The following is a 23,586-nucleotide window of genomic DNA, read 5'->3' as shown; positions in this document are numbered from 1 at the left end:
ACCTTGAATACGAGCTGTTACCAATAACATGGTTATGGAATATTCTCCGTCTTGCCTCGATAATTAATTATCTCCTTAAATTAACGTCACATTATTTTATTTGACACCACAAGAAACAAAAAATCTCATTTTATCTAGTGTAAACCGAAAACTTTTTGGGGGGCTCGAGCCCCCTAAGCCCCCCTTGGACACGTGCCTGGGAAGCAGTCGCGTTTATTACACCCTTACGTTTATATACAATATTAAAAAGTTCTGGTTTTAGATCTCACACAATGCCTTTTTCACAAAAATGGGCAATACCGCATTTTTTATATCAGTCAAGCTGTGATATTTTAGATTTATTCCGTTAGTTTTCTGATAATAGTTTTCACAGCTTTCCATAGCATTTAGGCATGATTTCAGTTTACAAGAACAAAATAATCTTATTTCAAAACACAGAGCAAAAAGAAATCCAACGCGCTTAAGTTAAAACTCCCTTACATTGGAAGCCTGGAGAGAACAAAACAGGGGTTCCTTCGTAACACGATTTCTTGAAAACCATTTTACACATTTGAATCAACTTTGTGATAAATTGATTAGAAAGGATGAATCTTAACAGTAAAAGTTGTAACTTTTCTCCTGCTACTATATTTTAGAAGATATTCGTTGTCAAATATCTCAATATTTGCATAAGGAACCAGCCTTTTTCCTGCCGAGTGTTTCGATGATGACGTCATGCATCCACGGACAACTGCGCATACGATCTGCGCCGCCGAACGAGCACCCCCTGGCAAGTGTGAATCAAAGACCGTTACAAATTATTCTGAAGCTAATTACGGCTCTTGTAATTCCTTTCATGTGCGATATTCACAGAAACAAGAGTAATATGGAAACAAATTACAAAGTTCACATAAGGCATGCACTTCTACGTTAATTGAATACCGTGCACTTAAAGGTTTTCCCAAGTTCATCTTGTTTCGGGCTTCAAATGTACAGTGGTGCATGCTCGTTTTACTCCTCGCTGGTGCCATCTAACGGCATTAATTAGAAACCACCTAAACTTCCTTTAAATGTCTCCTTTGAAGTTCATTGAGACGTACCGGTACTTGTGGGAGTGATAGAATTGCTTTACAAGCCCAGAGATGACTCAGCCTCAACATTCGAAACAAGCTGCTTCCTGTGTATGGGGATCAGATTTTGGACCGCAGCAGAATCCAATGATGGTTGAAAGGTACAAGAGTGATGATTTCAGTTTACTGGACCAACTCAATACCCAGGAAGCATCTTTCTTCGAATGCTGCGGCTGAGTCTTCTCTGGCCTTGTAAAGCAATTCTACGACCGTTGGCGGATGCGGCTGTCTACTTAATTGTCCATTGTGCCTCACCTTCAGAAAAGAAATTTGTATAATTAACTTTCACATAAAAGACCAAAGTATGTTCACATGAAACATCATTGCCCTAGTGTAAATAATATAAACGTTCCAGTGGATTGTGCAAAACTTTTTGACCGCCCTTTGTATTATCAAGTCTTGTCCTTTGAAGAATGCTAAACAAGTTTGGAACGCTTTGAATTTTAAAACCTAACTTTAACTAGAGATAGCCTTCCTGTGGACTCAGATTAACAGTTTCACTAAAGTTATCGTGGCTAGAAAATAACAGAAAGCGTGTTTACATTTCAAAGACAATGTAGAGAGCAAGACATTTCGACTGACACAAGGAAATATCGAAAACTAGGTTCTAGTTTAGCAGCACCCCAACAGATGTCTCTGGCTTACATATCTTTTTCTAAAAGCTAGGATCTTGTGATTGTGAGGAAATAAAATAAAACTTTGCGATTCCAAAAGTACGGTAGAAAATTATGTTATTTATGGCTAAAACATTCATAAAAAATAAAGAAATATTGTTTCTCCATGCGAGTGCATTCCAGTACAGCAAGACCAGCTGCGTTGGCTCACAGCTTTCCAACTGCAAAATACTTCTTTTTATTTGCAATTTTCTGTAATTATTTTCTATCATCTCAAAACAATGAACCTGTAATCCTTCCAGTCACAGTCCGTTCGTTTTTGAGATGAAAAAACCCTTAGCACCATCTCTTGCCGATTTGACAAATCATCCGTATATTTTGAGATCACGCCGGGCCATGAGGAAGCTGGACATGAAAATGAGCAAATTCTCTTCTATCTATAAGCTCACACCCTGTGGGCACCTCAGCCCCCTTAATTCGTATATTTCCCAAGCGTCCACGCCTCTATTTCAAGATTACCCTTCAAGCCATTTTCACCCTTAAGTCCCTCATTGGCCATAAGCTGAAGTATATTTGCTCAACCCACCAATCCCCGAGGCGCCTCGTAACAGAACCAAACTTCCCTATTGTAATCTTGTAACTTCGATCTCGACATTGATAAATATCCCCAAGGGTTTTCAGTTACATAGACGACTGCCAATTCGCTGGAGCAAAATTCAGTATTCATCTTCCACGGAACATCTCTGCTGTTCTATGATGTTCTGCATTTTTCTGTATCCGCAGAAACACGTCAGTTGCAGTACCTTTGTTGCTTGCGTCTGACGTCAACAAACAATGCTGCAAACTCGTTCTTTATTGATTACATTAGGCTAATTTAATATGCTTCTGCAACCAAACAGCAAGTTTTTGTTACTGAAATAGCTTCTAAGTTAGTGTGTTGCAATGATGTCATGTACACGAAAAGAGATGGACGACATTAAACATTTAAACAATACATTATTCATTTATCGCATATTTTTTTACCACTCTATAAGCATGAAAATTGAACAAGAATGTTTAAAAAACACTAGCAACTATAAGAAAAATCATTGTATTGCCTCAAAGTTTGTATTTAAGATAATATGAATGAACATTTTATGTTTTCTTAAGTGTGCATTAAGCTAGCATTAGCTTTTACAATATATTAAAATGTCTTAATTTGTACATTTTATTCTACTTTTACGACAAGCATGTTCAGATATTCTAAACGCTGAGTGCTGACAAAGAATCACACTACATTAATCTTTGCTTCACTATTATGTGCTAATAAATTGGTGTTCAAAAAAGTGCATGACCCAATAACATTGTAAGTAGTTCTAGAATTACCCGGACTCGATCTCGCCTCTATTTTAAATAGATTTGTCTCGGTCTCGTCTAGGTTTTACGAACCCGTCTTTATACAAGCAGAAAATTAATTTTCGTCAGTTACTCTACTGAAGTAACAACGTACTCATCAATGTTGTGACCAGCACCTTACTTTTCTCTCGGTAATTTTATCTCACTGGACCTGTGATTTGAAGTCAGATGCAAACCTCTGTGCAATGTGCCTCCACCCGGATCAAACCCGAGACCCCTTGATTAAAATACTACAGCTTTATTACATCGTGTTGTGACGCCAGGGTTCCCGGGTTCGAATCATGGCTGGACATGGGTGTTCTTCGTGAGTGCCCTTTCATCAATTTCATATCATAACTCCTCCCCCATTTTCTTGATTAGCCAAAAGTTGCAGAAAAGTGAAGTAAAATAAATCATCACTAATGATGAGACAAGCAAAATTATGCATCTAAGCTTTACCTTGATTCGAAACTGTTTCGAAAAATATGATTCAGTAATTTATCTGCTTTCTCGCGTATCTCTCGTTCTTTTTCTTAAGAACTCTAGACTAAATTGGGTTCATGTCATCCCCAGATACGCCTACAGTCGGTCCCCAAGAACGACGTGTTTGATCCCACCTATTTTTGGACGACCCCTAGCGTAAAATTGGACTTTTTACATCTAACTTTGTATTGCAAGAAACAAGGCGTGATATGAAATATCACCTCGGTGCTTGACTTATTCCGTGCGTCCAGAAAAAAGGGGAAAGATTCCAGCGTTGTTGCATTCAGAGGGAGCCTGAAAATGACAAGTTCCTCTGAAAATTCATCTGCCGGGCAGAGAAATGTATCGATTCTACATAGATATGTCGAACTTTATATGAAAAATTCCTACCCATCAGCTCCTCTATCAATATTCCTGACAGAAACTGAGATACCTCTTCCACACAAAGAATGTATGACAAATTGAGTGCTTATTTTCGTAACCCCCACCCTCAACTCCCTTCCGCCCAATGGATCAATATCAATTTTGGAAAATTTGCCCATTATTCAACGATTGCAGCACTCAGGAGTGTTAGGCTGTTGTGGGTGCTCCAATAGCCTAGGGAAAACCAAAAGTGTATTTCAAGGATGAGAAGTGCGATACGTCAGCATCATTCAACTCTCACTTAGCCTTGAAGTGGCCCTAACAATATACAGAAACTAATAAATGCAGACCAAAATAAGCTTAATGTCCCGTAATAGTAGTAAGGATATTTCAATCGGTTTTCTGTACAAGTGCACAACATTGTAGTCTTATATTTCAGAAATTACATTATATTTCCATAAATTACAAAGCATATGGCCATAATATTTCTGAGAATGGAGCTTCTATAACATATGGTCTCAAAGATGTGTCTGAATTAAAAAGTTTTCTTTGACAACGATTGTTTAAATTCACTTCATGCACAGTTAGGTTATTTGAAACTGTATCTACAGTTAAAGATTTTGGAAATGTATGTTTTGAAATCCACTTCATGCAATTAGGCTATTTGAAATTGGATCAACAATTAAATGTTTGGAAAGCAATTGTTTTAAATCCACTTCATGCAGTTAGGCTATTTTGATTTTGAAGTGGATTTCAAAGATATATTTCCAAAAACTTTAACTGTAGATCCAGTCTTAAATCGCCTAATTGTGCATGAAGTGGTTTTAAAACACTCGTCTCCAAAGCCTTTAACTGTAGATTAAATTCCAAATAGACTAACTGCATGAAATGGATTTGAAACATACATTTCCAAAAACTTTAATTGTAGATCCAGTTTCAAATATCCGAACTGTGCATGAATTGGATTTAAACAATTATTTCCAAAGACTTTAACTGTAGATCAAAATCCTAATAGCCAAACTGCATGATCTACAGTTAAAGTCTTTGGAAATAATTGTTTAAATCCAATTCATGCACAGTTCGGATATTTGAAACTCGATCTACAATTAAAGTTTTTGGAAATGTATGTTTCAAATCCATTTCATGCAGTTAGGCTATTTGAAATTTAATCTACAGTTAAAGGTTTTGGCAACGATTGCTTTAAATACACTTTATGAACAGTTTGGAATATTTATGGCAAAGGGAGTATACCGTAAAAATTCTGTCTTATAGAGAACCACATAAAAATAAAAAGTTATGAGGAATATTTGTGTTTTCTACCGAGAGAATCGCCTTGTACAGAGGAAAGTGTATTGAGAGGGATGAAATGTTATTTGTCAAAGGATTCACCAAAGATCAAACACAAAATAACAGTTTCGTAAATGTCGTGAGTGAACTATTATCCAGTAGCAAATACTTATAACGTCCACGTATACGAAGTTTATCCATTAATGTTTTAATTCAGTAACATCGCTCTGTTTTTTAGTTTCTTGGTTCGACATCTTCAACCATATATTACAAACGGAAAGTGATTGAAGGAGATTCAACTCTCTCAATACGGAGTACTGAACTCCAAGTCTATAGTAAGACGATCTCTCGGAATAAACAACTAAACTTTACACGTTAAACTTTCGGGTGCTAACTTCACTTTGATCTTCATTTTCTCCAGTTTCTTAAGATTTTGCAAGAGTGATAAAGAAGGAGGAAGTAAATGTTAGAATATACCTTCACAGGACAAACTATTGTAGAACATATCAGGATGTACGTTAATGTAACATACATAGTGATATTAAATTTGTTTGACATGGTCAAAGAAGTTACGAGGCAACTTCTTTAGTTACTACAAAGATATGAGTGAAGTTAGCATTAAATTGGTATGTAACCCTGAGAACATTTTTTTCACTAACCACAGAATAGCCTTACAATATAAGTGTAAGTTAAGGCAATGGCCAATTTGTCTAACTGTACATTAGGGTGGAACGAAAAAAAGTTTTTTTTAAAAATAAAATTCTAATAGTGCGGAAAAGTTGCCTTTTGATGTAAAAACGACAGAAATAAAATTTGATTGTAATCCGAGCATGTCCTGACGTGCCGCAAGTATGACAAAGTTTCATAAATTTGATTTTTGTTTGCTCTATTTCAACCTTTTTCTCTAGTTTCTTCTTTGCCCAAATCAAAAAGTTCGTACTTTTTATGCCTTTATATTAATGGAACGAACGTTTTTTGGGGTTTTAAATTTATGGTGAGGATAAAAAAATAATTATTAAAATATTAAATTTAAACCCTCCATAAAAAAGAACGAACTTTTTGATTTGGGCTTTTATAGCGCAAATTAGAAACTAGAGAAAAAGGTTGAAATAGAGAAAAAAAACATATTTATGAAACTTTTTCGTACTTGCGGCACCTCAAGACATGCTCCGATTACCATCAAATTTTTTTCTGTCGTTTTTACATCAGAAGGCAACTTTTCTGCACTATTAGAATTTTTAAAAATATATATTTGTTTTTCGTTCCACCCTACTGTACATCTTACTATACTCTGTACTCTTGTGCATTTCGAACAATGTTTCAAAAGTTGCAACTGCTTTCGTCCTCATTAAAATCAGACGTTCTTTTGCAGGATACCCTCACCCGGTGCTGCGGAATTTCAAAGGGTCGCGTCAAGCGAACCTACTCAGTGCTATCAAGGAGTAGAAATGCCCAGGACAGCACGGACTACTCGATCTCTAAGGATGAGTACCTGCCGAGCAACAGCCACAGCACAGTGAAGACCTCCCTGGAGTCCAGGAATTTCAGCAACAGCAGCTTTAGAGAGACGAACCGAAACGGTTTCTCCAACGGCGACGGCTCCCGGAGACCACTGTCCGTTGTCGTCAACTCTAGATACGGAGAGGTCAGGACGGTGGTGCGGGAGGAGCGTAAGAATATTTTTCGGTCGCCTCGGCAACGTAGCAGCAAGCTGGAGATCCCGACGGCCAATCACGGACACCGGAAGAGGACCAAGAGGAGAAGGCAGAACGAGAGGCTCCTGAGACTGTGGAACTTCCTTGTCTGCCACGCAGAGAACAACCTTGCACCTCAGGCCGGAAGTCCGTTTGCTGCGTCTCCAGAGGCCTTCAATATGAGTCCCGTGGATTGCAGAAGCCTGAGCAATGCTAGCGACCGTAGCAACAACCACAGCAACATCAGCAACAGTAGTCTGAAGGATGTGGATCGCAGAGCTCTGGAGGACGAACTCTCCACCTACATGGAAGAACTCAAGAAGAAGTCTGGACCGGAGTGAGTCACGGTCAACGTACGCTAATTCCACATCGAAGATGACTCATACCATTACCAGTACAACTCTTCTTCATGTTGCAGTTACTCAGAAAACAAACCAGGATTCCTTCTTCAAGGCAGGACCTTGAAAACAGTCTCCACTCATGACAGGCAAGAGATGAGATTTTGATAGTAAGTAAATGTTAGTCTTAACTTTGCATGGTGTGATAAGGTTCATCAACACTTGTTATTTGGAAACACTGTAATTACAAGCATGTCACATCTTGTTGCCCGGAAATTGTAACTATACATGCCACATCAAGTAATGTATCCTTAAGATCTTCAAACGAAAAATGAAAGTCCCATTTAAAATTATTAAACACTCAATTGCTAAAAATCTATGTTACGGTTCAAAAATGTTTATTCCAACAATCAATTGTTGAGTATCGCAACAGTTTCAGCCAACTTTATCCAAGGAAGAAATTGCTTTGGCAACTCCAACCAATTGTGTTAGTAATATCAAAAAGGAACCAAATCTTAATGATATATATGTTAAAAAGGCAAGCTATGGTTTCAAAGCTATTTTTTTTTTAGAAAACAATCAGCTTATGATGGGAACTTATTCTGGTAACAAACTTAACAAAGAATGAAAACTAACTATGAGATAATTGTTTCTGAACAATTTAGGCTGATCCAGAATATTAATAATTATAGAACGATTTGTTCAATCAAGCAAATTTAGATTATAAAAGCATTTGCTTCTTTCTATTTTTTGGAAACACAACACAGAACTCTATCCAAATGTTTTGCCAAACTACATGTAATATCATTTTTTTCATCATGTCAACTATTGTTGATCTTGCTATCTTACTTCAAAAATCAAGCTATATGCTTCTTAATTAAATTTAAAAAACAGAAAAATCAACTATTTTGGAACTTTGTCGATCGACTTGAGGTTCACACTGGTTTTGCACTGTTAGCATGTTGTACTAGGTAGAGTTTTCAGTGCACAACATTTGAATTTACAATTCTATGATTGTTGTTCTATTTGTCTCGTTCTCAAGAATCAAGTTGGAAAGTTCTTAAAAGATGGTTCAGCTATATACATATCGGTTTGAAGTGTGAAGAAAAATTATCCAATGTCAAATAACGTATTCCTTGTTCGTTGTTAATGAGCATGTATACAATTCTACATGTTCCATTTTATGGTAACGAAACAATGGATGAATTCACAAATGAAATTTAAAGTATGCCATTCTTGAAATTATTGTTATACAAAAAATTGTATTCTGAATTTTCACCTTTAAAGTTATTTGACATAAATTCTGTCGTGTAATGCAGGGCTCGGGAAATACAAAGGCCAAAATAATGCCAAGATACAATTTTGAAAACGTTGTTATGTTGAAATGAATCTCCAAGCTTCCGAATATAAATTTAATATCACATTCTCATTTCATCATAAATATTCATTCTTAAGATTTCCTCTCTCTTTCTTTCTTCTGAATTACCAAATATCTTGATTTGTTTTTCAAATATACATTTTTTTTATCCTAGATGTAAGAATAAATAAGTGGATGAACATATACATGCAAACTTGTAAAATTTTACATTTTTCTTTCTCGTCATTCATTTCGTCATGATGTACATGTAATTGCCTGTTTCCTTTTCTATTGTATATTACGATTGTTCTAATTATTTTACTATATCTTCTTCAGTTTCTTAAATAAACATTAAATGTACAAATACGATAATTTTCGAAGATTTTTAGACAAGAAAAGTTATAATTCAAACATACAGCTAATAAAACATCTTGAAGTTTAGAGAATATAGCAAGAAACAAGTTTTATATAATCCTATCTTTTAAATGTTCTTGTCTTTAGGTGTCACACATGTAAAGAAATGTTAAAGAATAAGAGAGTTACAGTTTAATTCTCGCACACACACACACACACACATATTTATTGCATACACTCTATTGTTGTCTGATATTTATGTTTCACCATGTTTCTAGTAGTGTTTCCACAATATAACTTAAATTGTTTGAGTATATTAAATAATTTGTGAAATGATCCTTGTGTAAATGTGAAAGTGTAGTTTAGTTTAAATGTATTTCTCCTCATCTTTATCATCTGGTGTTATGCATACAAATATATTCCTCTAGTATCTTCTACTCATAACTTTCAGTAACAAAAAGAATAGCTCTCTCTTGCCATTTTCCGTTTTGTTTTCCTTCCATATAGCCCCTGTAGCCGTTCTCTACCTTCATCTCTTTGTTTTCCATCCATATAGCCATCTGTTACCTTTTCTTCCTTCCTCTCCTTGATTTCTCCTTCCACATAGCTCTCTGTTGCCACTTTCTACATATCTCTCTTTGTTTTTCCTTCCACATGGCCCTCTGTTGCTGTTCTCAGCGTTCCTTTCTTCTCCAATGAAATATATCCTATCAAGTTGTTTTCCATCAGTCTATTACTGTTAAAACTTACCTCCTTTCTTTAATTCTTTCAACCACTTCTTCATTCATCAGCTTGTTGATCCACTAATTCTGTCCATTCACCGTCAGCGTTTCTAGTTTGTGCTCATCCCTCCTTTGTAATGTCCATGTTCCATCCATAAAACAACAAACATCATAACATCATCTTTACATCCAAGTGAACTTCACAACATAAAAAGCTTTCTTTTCCTATGTAATTTGTATCATTTCGTCCTGACAAGGAAGTGGTGCTTCAGTGTACAAAAATTGTTGTAAAAATGTAAATACTTTGTAAATACATAATCAGAGAAGGTATGTTTCTCTGAACGTTATAATCGTACGTTGGCGTCACGAGCCAATATTTGGTTGCTTCATGTGAAGCGCTTTAATATTGTTGAGTTTAGCACAAGGCTCAATGTAAAATACTGTAATAAGCTGAGAATGTTATTCTTGTTGACGTATTAAGCACATGATATATATATTTAAAAACGGGCAGAAATGTGTTTTTATGAAAGTATTTATGTTTCTTTAATTTCTTGTACATTTCTTAAAATGTGCTAATATGAAATATTTGTTTCAACGATATATATATTTTTGACTGGGAATTATTACTTGAAAAATGTGGTAACAGTTTCATGCATCGGAGACACATTTAAATCGGATATTTTGTCTTTCTTGTGGTTTGTACTTACCAATTATGTATTGCGGAACATAGTGGAAGGTGCCAATATGCTTTTTGCACGAAAACAAACACTTTTTCTGCTAAAATAAACCATTTTCCTTAATGCTACGGAAAGCACGTCACGGTGCGATATCGCTTGCTTTGCGAATTGTAACGCTTCTTTTGTTTTCGAATATCAATGTTTCCAACTCTATTGTGCATGAAAGTTGTAAAAAACCGGGGATCAAAAACCATGCACGGGTAGCCCCACAAACCATTGACGTTAGCCCCAAAAACCATCCACGGGTAGCCCCACAAACCATTGACGTTAGCCCCAAAAAACATCCACGGGTAGCCCCACGAACCATTCACACGAGGTTAGGTTAGGCCTGTTAGGTTAGGTTCCATTAGCACCCATTTCACCCCTAAATTCATCGAAAAACCATTTTTCTTTCTCGAAAAAGACCGCGCGTTTCTCGAAGAAAAAAAACTCACGTTTCTCGAAAAAAATCGCGCGTTTGGAAACCCTGATTCCACTAGCGAGATCGCGTGACTTCCGACGCTAGAGCCATCTGCAGGTACATCTTGGAAACAACGGCATGATGTTGTCGATTTTCACAAAATGCGCAATATTATTACATCAAAAGTGATTATTTATTGTTCTGCTGCATTGTAGGATGAAGTTTTAGGAAGAATATATATCGACGGAGGTTGTAAACCTTGGACAAACTCATTTCCGTAAGTAGTTTCTTGTGTAAAATTGAAGAAATGTGTCTCCGATGCATGAAACTGTTACCAAAAAGGTTTTATGATGTAGAAGAATTATTACTTTACTTGAAGTATTATTGCCAGGAGCTTATCTAGTATCTAATATACTTGAATTGAAATTCGTCGACATAAAGCTTGTTCAAGAATTTCTCTGTGTGATTTTTGTAAAACTACATTTCTCGAAATTTTTGTTTTGATTTGATTTTTTTTTTAAAGTGCAGGTTAGTGTTTAGAGATGAAGTGTAACATTGTAACATGACACAAATTAGAAATTAGTTAAGACTAGAAAAGTATTAATACAAGATTGGTAAACAGACAGTAACTGCCAAAAAACATTAGTTTGTGATGATGAAATACACATTGTTAAATAAAAGGAAAGTTTTACAAAGTAATGGGGACCAAAGAAGTACAAAGAATTCAGAGTTGTATTTTCCTTGCAAATTGTAGTTGATTTTAAAAAATATATACATAAATATATTTTTCATGTTACATATGAGGAAAATATATGACAGTAAAAATTATGCTTTGACGGTAGACTATTCAAAAATTGTTGCAGAAGTTTAATACATCAATATATGAGAAAGGTTCTCTTGTTTTATACAAACTGCTTAAATTATATCGTAAAAAAGTAAAATAACAAATACCTTTATTTAATATTCTCATCGTTGCTTCTTTGTGGGGAAATTAAAAAAAAGAAAAACATTGACAAACATTTTCCACCCTCTCTGAAGAGCATTTATCCACCTACGCTTGAAGTGTGGGGAAAGAAAATTCGCACGTCAATCAACAAGGAAAGAGATTTGAGTTTGGCAGATTTCGTCCAATGCAATCACAGTGGCGCTGGGGATTAAATTAATATCAGCAAACAGCAATCAACTGCACGTCAAGTTGGGTTAACACTTTCGTAGGTCACTTGAGTTCAGTGCTAGGGCTTTCATATTATGAGGAGATTTAAAGCGAGATCTCCAACGATGCTTTTCATCCTTACATGTTAACATCTTAGAATTAAAGTAATATAATTTCAACAATATTGAACAATCCACACACATATAGTGATGTGTGCTCACATTACATGTACAGTACTGTCTTCTCTTCTCTTCGTTCCTTAAATGTGGAGAGCAGAATTAAGTATACGTTTCTGTTGTATTTTCAATCACCGAACTTTGGTTTGTACCCAAACCAGCCACCGAATTAATTGTTTCTCAACAGCCTGTACCGGGGCCTAAGATTAATTATACCGAGCCGTGGGAGGTTCTCGTGAAGTTTGCGACTTGAGCCTGAGCAGGCTACATATTAATGAACGTGTAAATTTAAAAAATGAAACTATTTACGAGTAAAGTTGTAGTGACCCGGACATCGACTTTTAGAACATGAATTTAACGGGACGCGGGCTCACTAAATTTAAGAACAACTGGCCTAACTCATTTCCATAGAGCTTGAATAATACAATCATGGACATTCTTTGCTAGTCTTAGTAAAAAATCAGTTATTGTGAGACAATTGGAAGCCATACCAATAGCTGAAACATTAACCTGGCCGCCAGTACGTTATTGACCTCAACAAACTTGAAGTGCCACCTTGGAGAAAAACCAGGCATACCAATCTAATCAGGGAGGTCTGCACTAATTGATTCTGTACCAAAGAAGAACATATCATGCTGAAACACTGAACTTTTGAATAAAGTTTGTTTCCTTACAGAAAAGTTAAAATTAATTAAAACTCCACGCTAGGCAGGCAGAGGGAACGACCACTGTGTGGATAAGCCACTGAGAAGTTCAGTTTTAAGGCCTGACCTAATGTATAGACGTCTCAAAAAGTGACAACACTCAAAACATTTCACGCAGGCACTAGAAATCATCGCACTTTTAAAAACATCACTTCGATGCTGTGAGTACCATTAAGCAGGTTTTTCTTATTTGATAATTCAATTTAACTTTCTGTTTTTAAAAATAAATTCTCCCTACCATTGGGGAATGAATTTCGAGATCTCTGTAAATGTAATGCACCGTAATGTTGTTGCTTGTATTCCGTATTAGAACGATAATACACATTACGTGTTATCTTCCAACTCAAAATCGCTCTGATGAAGAACAACGAAGAAACTAAATGCAATCGTGATTAGCATTAGAAATGTGTGGCTTTTTCTCTTCAAATGTCGAACTCGGGCTTCGTTGATACAATAATAAAAATTCTATGTTTGAATCTCAGTACAATTCAAATTTAAAATATGCGCAGAATACATTGAACAAGGGAAATGTTTGAATGCATTCACAAGCTAACAATAACAGACACTGTAATAAATCTGCTCCTTAATAATGAATTAATACACACCTAATTATTCATAAGGATTTCATAATACATTTAAAGTCAAAATTAGTTTATTTAGGTTTACATTATTCTTTAGGCAGATCTATTTTATGTTACGACAGTATCAGAAAATTTGAGGTATTTCATTTCAGAAACATAACTTTCAGGTTATTTTTGACACAAGTTGTTAAATTACATCTGATATAAAGTTTACTTCCTGTACGTTGAGTGTGTATACTTTCAACTTGTATATTTCAATTGAATTTTCCATGTAAAATCATTGATATGTGCAGAGTTATCTTAATGAATATTCTTCCTTAGTCTCCAAACTTCTATTATATTGTTTCATACATAATCGATTGGTTTCAATCTTAACACCATTAGCCAGTGGCGTGCAAGTGAATTTCATAAGGAGGATATGGGGGTTCTTCTGTTGGTACGTAGTGCTATATTTTACAATATTTTAATACAACTGGTGTTCCAAAATTCACCATGGGAACACCACTTTCTTGAATTGCAGAGATTTATCGAAAATTTGTGTCTTGGGAAATTTAAAATACTTCATGGGATGTTAATGTAAATATAGCAAAATAAAAAATAAGTATATATTAAATATTTTTCGAGGTGTGCTTTAGGTACCGTGTTGGGGATATTGTGAAGATGCAGGTAAATCAGAGCCTATCGGTACAACATTAAAGTCTGTGTGCCATAAATGGAATCAACATGTGGCCTAAATGTACAATATATTAACTAAATGATTTCCGAATAATTAACGAAACATATTTGTTTCATAGGCCTATTTATACGTCCAGTTCAGGTCCATGGTGGGCTATTTTGAGTTTCATTTCAAAATCTATTCTGGAATGTCTTGCATTAGTGTTAGTACAGTGGGATCCATGAGTATTACCGTGCAAATTGTCCGCCACCATGTTCGTGCACTTTATTTGACTCAATAAGAGCTTCACGAATTAAGAGAAAACTCAATACAAGCTGTTGACAACTTCTGCGCCAAAAAAACGCTTAAAATCACACAGGATGCGACATAAAATATTAATGAAAATAGTCATGGACAATTTGCACGGTAATACTCATGGATCACACTGTACACAACCCATTTTCAAAAATACATTTTTGCTTGTCAAATTAAGAAACGAAACTTGAATACACAACAAACTGTTAGGAACTTTTCTTTGACCAACTTTTACAGTTGCATTGCATTTTTTTAAAATTTTTGTCGATGTTACTGGGTTTAAAGGAATTTATGAATATTTTTGTTTACAAACATACACGTATTCTCAAAGAAGTACATGTACATAATTGTTAAAGTTATTTTAATTCATTTCTAGTCATATATGACGACTTATTATAAAATGTGTAAAGGATTTCTCAGTGTATACACTGAATGAAAACAGTGTAATCTGTTGTCAGGATATTTCTGTACACAAGTGTTTTGCATTGTTAGGCATGAATGAGGGTATATAATACAGAACACATGGGAATATATGGTTGGTTATATATTGTATAACTTAATGTAAATAAATTATAAACGTATTAAAATATTCGTCTGTGATGTTTGATGTTTGATTCATGTAAGATTATAAAGATACTATTTTAATGAACAAATAAAAGCTTTTATAATATGTTACATTAGTGATTATATTCTTTTGTCAGTTCCTTTTGTCATTTACTTCCACATGAAATGAGAAATATGTTGAAGTTTAGTATGCACTAGTACTCACTCACATGCACGCACACGCACGCACACACAAGCGTAAGAGAAATATAGGTCACCTGGTAACTTTAAGAAGAATACTGTGCAAAATTGGCCAAAGATTAATGTTGACGATGTACGATGGCAATTATATAATAATGAGAAAAATAATAATGTATTAAACTTGCAAAGTTCAATATGGGACTCGTGAACGTAGACATACATTATTAGTGTGACAAAGTTTCAACAAGATAACGATAAATGCTATTCTAGGAGTATAAATTTGCTATTGTAATACAAGGGAAAGTCAAGTGAAAACCTTAAATTGTTTTTGTTTCTTATCTACTACATTTCTCAATGTAGGTTTGCACAAGTTTGCTTCATTCTAGCACAGACCTATTGCTGATGTACATATATTTTCAACTTTGAGTTACTGCCTGTATACCTTATGAAGAATAAGTATTTGTGGTCCACGTGCAGTCACTTATGAGCCACTGCGAAGGCCTTTCCACCCATCTGCCTGCGAACTGAGGCCATTGTCGAACTTTCTCCTCCATTAGTAAACTTGCTGGTATGGTAAGCATGCACAGAGATATTGAATTTTCATTTGCCGAGAAATATATCTAAGTTTTAGGCTGAGAGAGGGCAAGTGTGTACAGGAGGGGCCATTTTTAAAATAACAAAAATGGCTATTTGAAGCTTACTTGATTAGTGTTGCAGACTTGAGGTAGTTTTTATAAGTAACAGTTGATACCTCATGTAAATTTCAGCTGCATACAGTCTGCTCTTCAATTTTTATTAGGCTTTTACGGTTTTCATTTGACTCTTGTAATAAAATATCTTAACCACTACTCACCACTTCAGGCCCACTGACGTCACAATAGGAAGATAAGAAGACCGCAACAATGGCAACAGATGACGAAGTCCTGCTCCTTTATTCTGAAAGAAAAAATGAAATTGATATTAGAATACCTATATGAACCTTAAAAGCTTTTTTGTTACTCTTCTTCTTCACGTATGTTGCTTGTAATTATAATACCAAGTGATTACATTTACATATGCAGTGTTGCCATCTTTAATTTCATTTGACTTATTTTATTTCGCTTTTCTGCCACTTTTGGCTCCACGCGAAGGCCAGGATGAATGATGATGAAATGAAACTCATGAAAGGACAATCGCAAAAGATATACGGACAGGAAGTCCGTAGGATATGACGACCCCATTGCCCAGTGGCTTGTCCACTGCAGGTAGTCAACCAACAGAGTGAAGTGGTCAACATTTTGCTCTGTTGGGATTTACAGAACTGTCCTATCATGGCGCCATGAGCGTCCCACAATTGGCAGAAGTAGGGTAGGATTGGTGGACTACTATGCGGTCCTTCCAGCTAGATCCGAGGGATACGCTGCCCAACAATAGGTGCGGTTCTCCGTTCATATTGAACGTCAAGCGTAGAGCTGACAACTCTGCAGTGTAAAGATGTTATGTCAAGAAACAGCAGCATGAGGCCATGTATGTTCCCAAGGTAAAATATTCCGGAGGTAAAATAGACCTCCATTGGGATCTACGGGCGGGGACTGCTTTGTTATCAAGACGAAGATGGAGGGCAGAAATGCAGTCCTGGATATAGCTCGTGGTAGAGAGTGCCCCCGAAAGCGTCACCTCAGTGCAGTCAAGAATATCACAACTCTTAATTTACACTCCAGGTTATAGATCTAGGTGCTTTTCTATGGCCGAAGTTAAAGTACCTTTATTGCTGTTAGTTAGATTCAATAATATTTTGTGCACATAGATATAACGTTTTGCTCATTGACAATTATTTGCATGTACCATCTGCATATTTATGGTACAGTTGCTAATTATGGTATTCTTTTGCAATTCATCAGCTTTTTTTAAAATTGCAATTTTAATATTATATCTGTGTGTACTCAACCAAAAGATATTTGGATGTGTGTGTACATACGTGTATATACATGTGTTTGTGTGTGGCAAAGAGTTTCAACTTGGAAAAATTCTTTCCTTTCTCGCCTTTGGTGCGAACTGTCCTGAGTTCGACCCCGATGGGATCTCCAAAATGTCGACGTCGACCCAGCATCGTGAAGGCTTGAATGCAATAGTGGTGAACGCCAGTCTTGAAACCAAGATGTCCCATGTTCGAATCCTTGTCTGTGCATGGGTGCCTAATGAGTGCCCCTTCATCAATTTCATCATAATCAACACTCATCCTCATCGTCGCGATAAGCCAAAAGTAGCATAAAAGCGACATTAAAAAATAAAAAATGAAACCCAAAATATTTATTTCATAATGGACGAGCTCCAGTCCTGCCCTTCCTAAAACGACTTTGCTAAAGTTCAGAAAAGAAAGTATTCACTTTCTGAATTCAGTATTGAGGAAAAGATGGGTCATTTCATACTAAAACCATGCAAGTAAGTGTCATTGGATTTGATTGAGTTGGTGTTTTAAGTCCACTTTATGCACAGTAAGGCTAATCGGGACTGGGCCTACAGTTTAAATTGGGATCCGAACCACTATGTGCCTCCACCAGGTATCGAAACCAGGACCCTTTGATAAGAAGGCGAGGACGCTACCACTGCGCCATCGGGGAGGTCCACAGGTAAGCTTGAATCAGCACTCAATTCTAACAGGCAGGCAACCTTCAATACACAATAAACTGGCAGATTGCATAACGGCCAAGGATATATGACAAAAGTATAGTTATTTATGATATTATTTACTTTTAGTACTGCACACAGTTAACTGGGAGATGCGCTTAATATGCTTAATGGATAGTAATGGGAAACCAGCACATGGATATGTCATTGGTTACAGATTCCCAAAACAACTAACCAATAGGATTCTTTTATTTCCAATAAACTAGATTTGTCGGTTGCTGCATCAGCAACAAGTTCTAAGTAATTAATATAAATCTGTTCAATCATCTATTAATTCAGACACACATATGGACGGACAGAATCAACAATTCAAGGCACAAATTTCATAATTTAGAACTCTTCCGGATATCCTAATTGCATGTTTTTAGCTTTAGTTTTTATGACATGTCGAAAGCTAAATACACATCAATTGCTGTAATTTTATCGTTTGGTTTGAATTGAAATTATATATTGCAATAACATAGTGTCAAGAATTATATCACACCATTACTCTCTCTCTCATTCTTCTCTCTGTCCCCTTCTCTTCATCTCTCCCTTTCATTCATATTCTCTTTCCTTATATACGAGGCTAGGTCAATAAGTAGTCACGGCATTTATTAAGAAACAACTAAGTGAGATACTGACTTGGCTAATTTTCGAAGATGGGGAGGAGTGATGATACGATGAAATTGACGAATGGACACTCACCATGTGCTAACAACTCCGCCACTTGTTCCATCGCTTTTTCAGTCCCCTCAAAAGTTTGCAAAAGCCCTCTGGGCTGCTGACGCACCTCACTTTTAACGCCATCATCAGCAAAACATTTTCCGCCAGGTTGATTTTCTAGAGCAGCGGTTCCCAACCTGTGTTTCCCAGGGGCTCTGCGGCCGCTCCAGGAAAATAAATAATAATTGAATTAAATTAAAGATTAAGAAACGAAAAGTTGAATCAAAATAAGAAAACTAGAAATTACGATCTGAACGGAAACTTGCCAAGTTGAATTTCTCATATTGCTGTATGATTTTCTTTAACGCATGGATCGCTGGCTCCAAACAGGTACTTTGAAGAAAAGGAGGAAGATATCGATTGCTTACCTTTTACAAAAAGCTTCTTGAATGAAAATAACATCAAGGTTCAAAAATACAGAAAAATGTATTTTGTATTTATACATACGTAAGACTTTAAATGGGTACTGAATGTGTTCGGCGTGAACAAAAAAACACCCAGCTTAAACTCAGCGGAATACGAGGTCCTCATAGATTTGGCACTTCACAACGAACTAAAAATCGCGTTTTAAAACCAAAATTTACCGGAGTTTTGGCTTCATTTACAAGATGGATTCAAAATCTTGTCTGAGAAAGCAAAATTACTATTCCTGCCTTTCTCAACTACATATCACTGTGAAGCGGGATTCTCCGTTTATACAAAATACAGAAGCCGCTTAAATGCAGAACCAGACATTCGCCTGCAATTATCATCAACTGAACCTGAAATACGAAAACTGTGCAAAACAATGCAATCACAGGTGTCTCATTATTTCATGGACCTTATTGTTGCTCTCACCAACAATGTAAAATCTATTGTAACGCAAATGGTTTGATTTATTGAACTTCGGAAGAACGTTTATGTATGGCTAAGTTTTGACAATATCATGCGTAGTGGTGGTAGTAGAGATTAAATTGAGTATTATGGTAAATGTCAAAGTTTTTGAAATATAATTCCATTGCATGGACATTGCGCAATTGTTTAGATATCTCCTTACTTTACATTTTCTTACTATCTACCCCCTCCCCCTCTTCCTCCGCTCCGTAACATTACTTCCAAACACCATTAACTTGTAAGACATAGGGTACGGTATGCCGAATGGGTTCCACCATAGAAATTGATTCTAAAAATGGCTCCGTAAGTCAAAAACTTTGGAAACCACTGTTCCAGAGGCTAAAACAGGTGAAAGCCACTTGCGGCTAAGTCGGGTCTGTAAGGTGGATCATCTCAAATGGGCGAATTTATGGTCCCAGTTGTGCACCCCTTTACACGACAAACACTTCTAACAGTAAACTGGAAACCTTTTCTTGTGAATATCCCTTTGCAGAAACTTCTCCTGCCCACACGCACAACAGCACGCTGCTCTTCTAATGTACACTTCCCGAGGACGGTCGCCATTTTAGAACTGAGCTGCCCATGTGTGCGTCTGTTATCTAGCGACAGCTAACTGAATATCACCAAGCTGAATTGTGCTGCCACCTAATGACACCTTTCGAAATTACTCATTACTATTTTCAGCTATTCCACGTCAATTTGTGACCTACTTACTGAATCCCCCTTGTATTTATTTCTCTACTCCTCCCCCCTCTCTTCCTTTTCAATCTCCTTTTCTTACTTTATATATATCTACCGAGCGTCTCACCGATGACGCAGTGGTAATATTGTCGCCTTGTAATCAAACAGTCCCGGCTTCGATACCCGGCGGTTCTGATCGCACATTAAAGCATAGGTCAGTCCCGATTAGTCTGCCTGTACTTTAAGTGGGCTTAAATTAAAACTAAAAGCAACAACGAATTATAAAATTTAATTTTGTTGAATATTAAATAACACATAAATCTTTGTGCCTAGTCACAGAATGTCTACAGCAAATGGCAGTAATATGTCGCACTAACACCTAAGACGTGTGATTCTCGGACTCTCATTTCCACTTCCGATTTGTAGGTGGCAAAACCCTCCCAAGAGCAGTTATTGAGAAGGTCCTTGATGATCGATCGCACAAGTATGCAATTACCCCTACATTCGCAGGAAGGACGTAATCTAGCTTTAGAAAACGGAGGCGAGTGTATTATGAGAAGGAAATTGGAAGCATGTGGTCTTGGTCAGAAAGCAATCCGCGCCGCGGACATCTTCGATTTTCTTCTTCATAGAATGAGGTGATCCAATTCCAAGGAACACACAGAGTTGCCAACCGCAAAGAAATAGGATGTTGGAATTTCACTAGCATTGAGGAGTGTTGTTGAAAACGTAGAATGCAGTACTTTCTAAATACTCACTGAAATGATTTTTTTTCAGCAGGATGATTTGAAGGAGGTGAAAATTTTGACAAACTGAATACAATATACACGCCTGTCACCAACTGTAATAATCAGGATGAATAATTATTAAATGGAATTGTTGAAGACACACTCGCAAAAGACCATTTATGCCCAAGACTGGACTCGATCAGAACTTCGAACTTTGGAACACTTAACGCGCTTGGGCTCTGACGTGGTGAACCTAAAACTCAAAATATAAGAACAAACATAAACGGGCGTACAGACAAACACAGTTTACCTGCGTGGAAGAGCTGTTAAGCACAGCACACTACGACGCCAGGGTTCTCGGGTTCGAATCCAAGCCTGGACGTGGGTGCTCTTTGTTGGTGTCAAATCATCAATTTTATCATACCAGCACTCATCTTCATCTTTGCGATTGGCCAAAAGTGGTATAAAAGCGAAGGAAAATGAAGGGACTAGAAATTGTTCAATTCATTTTGGTTTAAGTTCTTCCTTAAGACGTACCAAGAGATCAACAAATCAAAGTTAGTTTACGCACACACACAAAACTAAATGCACCATATACATCAGATAACAAGACTAACCCTATATGTAAATGAAATTATAGGTGATTATCAATGTGGATATAAACGTAACAGATCAACTACAGCTAAAAAATTTCACATTAGACAGACATTTGAAAAAAAGTGGGAATATAATCAAAATGTCCATATGTTTACAAGCCGAAACCAAGTGTTTGGTAATAATCAAAATCTAATTATTGATAACAACTCGCTTGAACCAGTTTCCAAATTCAAGTATTTAGGAGTAATAATAACAAATGAAAATGATATTAAAGATGAAATAAAAAGCAGACTTAATTCAGGAAATATATGTTACTTTTCTCTTCATAAACTTTTATCTTCTCGTTGAATATCTAAGAAACTAAAAGTTAAAATATACAAAACCGTAATTTTGCCTGTATTATTATATGAATGCGAAACTTGGTCCCTTACATTGAAAGAGGAACATAAATTGAGAGTATTTGAAAATAAGATACTTCGGAAAATATTTGGACTTAAAAGGAATGAGGAGACTTGTGAGTGGAGAAGGTTACATAATTTAGAACTACATAATTTGTATTCATGTCCAGATATTATTAGAATAATTAAATCAAGAAGACTTAAGTAGGCAGGCCATGTGGCACGAAGGAGAGAGGAAAGAAGAGTTTACAGGTTTCTTGTTGGGAAACCTGATGGTAAGAGACCTATAAGAAGGCCAAGACGAAGATGGAGGGATAACGTTGAGATGGACCTAAAGGAAATCGGTAGAGATGGAAAAGAGTATATAGATCTTGCTCAGGATAGGGAAAGATGGAAGGCCTGTGTTGCTGCAGCCATGAACCTTCTGGTTTAACAAGGCTAGAGAGTTAATTAGTTAGTTGGATGAAATTTTGCATATCATTTGTAAGAGTAACGTCAAAATGCATCATATGATGCAAAAGAGTATTTCTTTCTATGTCGAGCTGTAATTTAATGCATCAATTACGTTTTTTGATGCATATTCTGCATATTTCTCGATAATGTACTTAAACATTTGGTCAAAGGTTCACATTTTTATATTTTTCGTTTCGTTTGATGCATTTCTGTATGTACCATAACTAGCGTAAATACAACAAAATTCTTACATATGGAGTGAAATATTTTTGTAAAAAAAAAAAGTCGAATGCTTCAATAAATGTCTGGAGGTATTACAAATTTCTGGTTGGAAACATTGTGACTGAGAAAATGACCGTCATGTAACTGCGTAGTCTGATGAGATATGCTCATACGAAACGTGTTTGATATATAGATGCATGCCCATTCATTCATAACCAATATAAAATAATGTTAATGAGTGAAGGACTGAATATAGGTTCTAGCCTAAGCCCAGCATTGGCTGAATTGGTTATGAATGAATGGGAAAAGAAAGTGATAGAAAAAGGAGGTGACAAAATAATTTTGTTTTGCAGATATGTGGACGATTGTTTTGGCATATGGAAGGGAACAAAGAGGCAGCTTGACATTTTTGCCAAAGAAATACAAGATGAAGAAAGAGGGATTTTATTGGAACTTGAAATAGAAGAAGAAGGCAAGTTAAGCTACCTCGATATATTGATGAAAAGGAAGAGAGGAGAAAAAATTGAAACCGCTTGGCATCAGAAGAAGTGTGCAGCAGGGGTATTCTGCCACAAAAGAAGTGATGTAAGTGAGGTGACAAAAATAAATTTCATAAAGAATATGGAGGACAGAATAACGAAAATATGCACGAAGGAATGTGATAAAGAAGGCAAAATAAATAGCCTATGGAAACAGCTGGAAAAGAATGGCTATAAGAAGCAGGATAGACTGGACATAAACAGAAGAAGGAAGAAAAGAGGAAAGGGGAGAATTGGAAGAGAAAGAAAAAGATGAAGAGAAAGAAAAAGAGAGGTGGTTTGGAATAAGGAGTATGGGGGAGACCACAGAAAAGATATGCAAAGTGCTTAGGAAAGCGGGCATTAAAACGTACAGGAAGGGAGGGAGAAGCATCTTAGGAATAGCGAAGAATGCAAACAAGAAAAAGGAAAACAGAGAAGAGGAAGAGGAAGGGATTATCTACGAAGTAAAATGTAAAGAATGTCAGAGTGTGTACATAGGAGAAGCGAAAAAGAGACTGAAAGATAGGTTGAAACAACATAGGGATGATGTACGACTTAAGAGAGAGAGAAATGCGATATTT

General features: G+C 36.2%; 1 protein-coding gene across 2 annotated transcripts in view; it reads left to right on the top strand.

Annotated features, from left to right (window-relative positions):
- The window catches only part of LOC146003749 (pyrokinin-1 receptor-like), a 359,130-nt gene extending 344,084 nt beyond the window's left edge, over positions 1-15,046 (top strand). The window contains exons 3-4 of one of the 2 annotated variants that reach the window (XR_014443856.1): positions 6,603-10,331; positions 11,175-15,046. Coding sequence is in view for 1 of the 2 variants with exons in the window: in XM_083142153.1 (XP_082998279.1) it covers positions 6,603-7,265 (663 nt within the window). In the remaining variant the exon portion in view is untranslated. Of the gene's footprint in view, positions 1-6,602; positions 11,092-11,174 lie in introns of those variants that run through there. The other variant, XM_083142153.1, reaches the window with a different exon arrangement.
- Positions 15,047-23,586: the final 8,540 nt, after the last annotated feature.

Source organism: Lepisma saccharinum, chromosome 20 (genome assembly GCF_977018435.1).
Source record: "Lepisma saccharinum chromosome 20, izLepSacc3.1, whole genome shotgun sequence".
Lineage (NCBI taxonomy): Eukaryota > Metazoa > Arthropoda > Insecta > Zygentoma > Lepismatidae > Lepisma > Lepisma saccharinum.
This window is presented reverse-complemented; position numbering and strand designations above follow the sequence as displayed.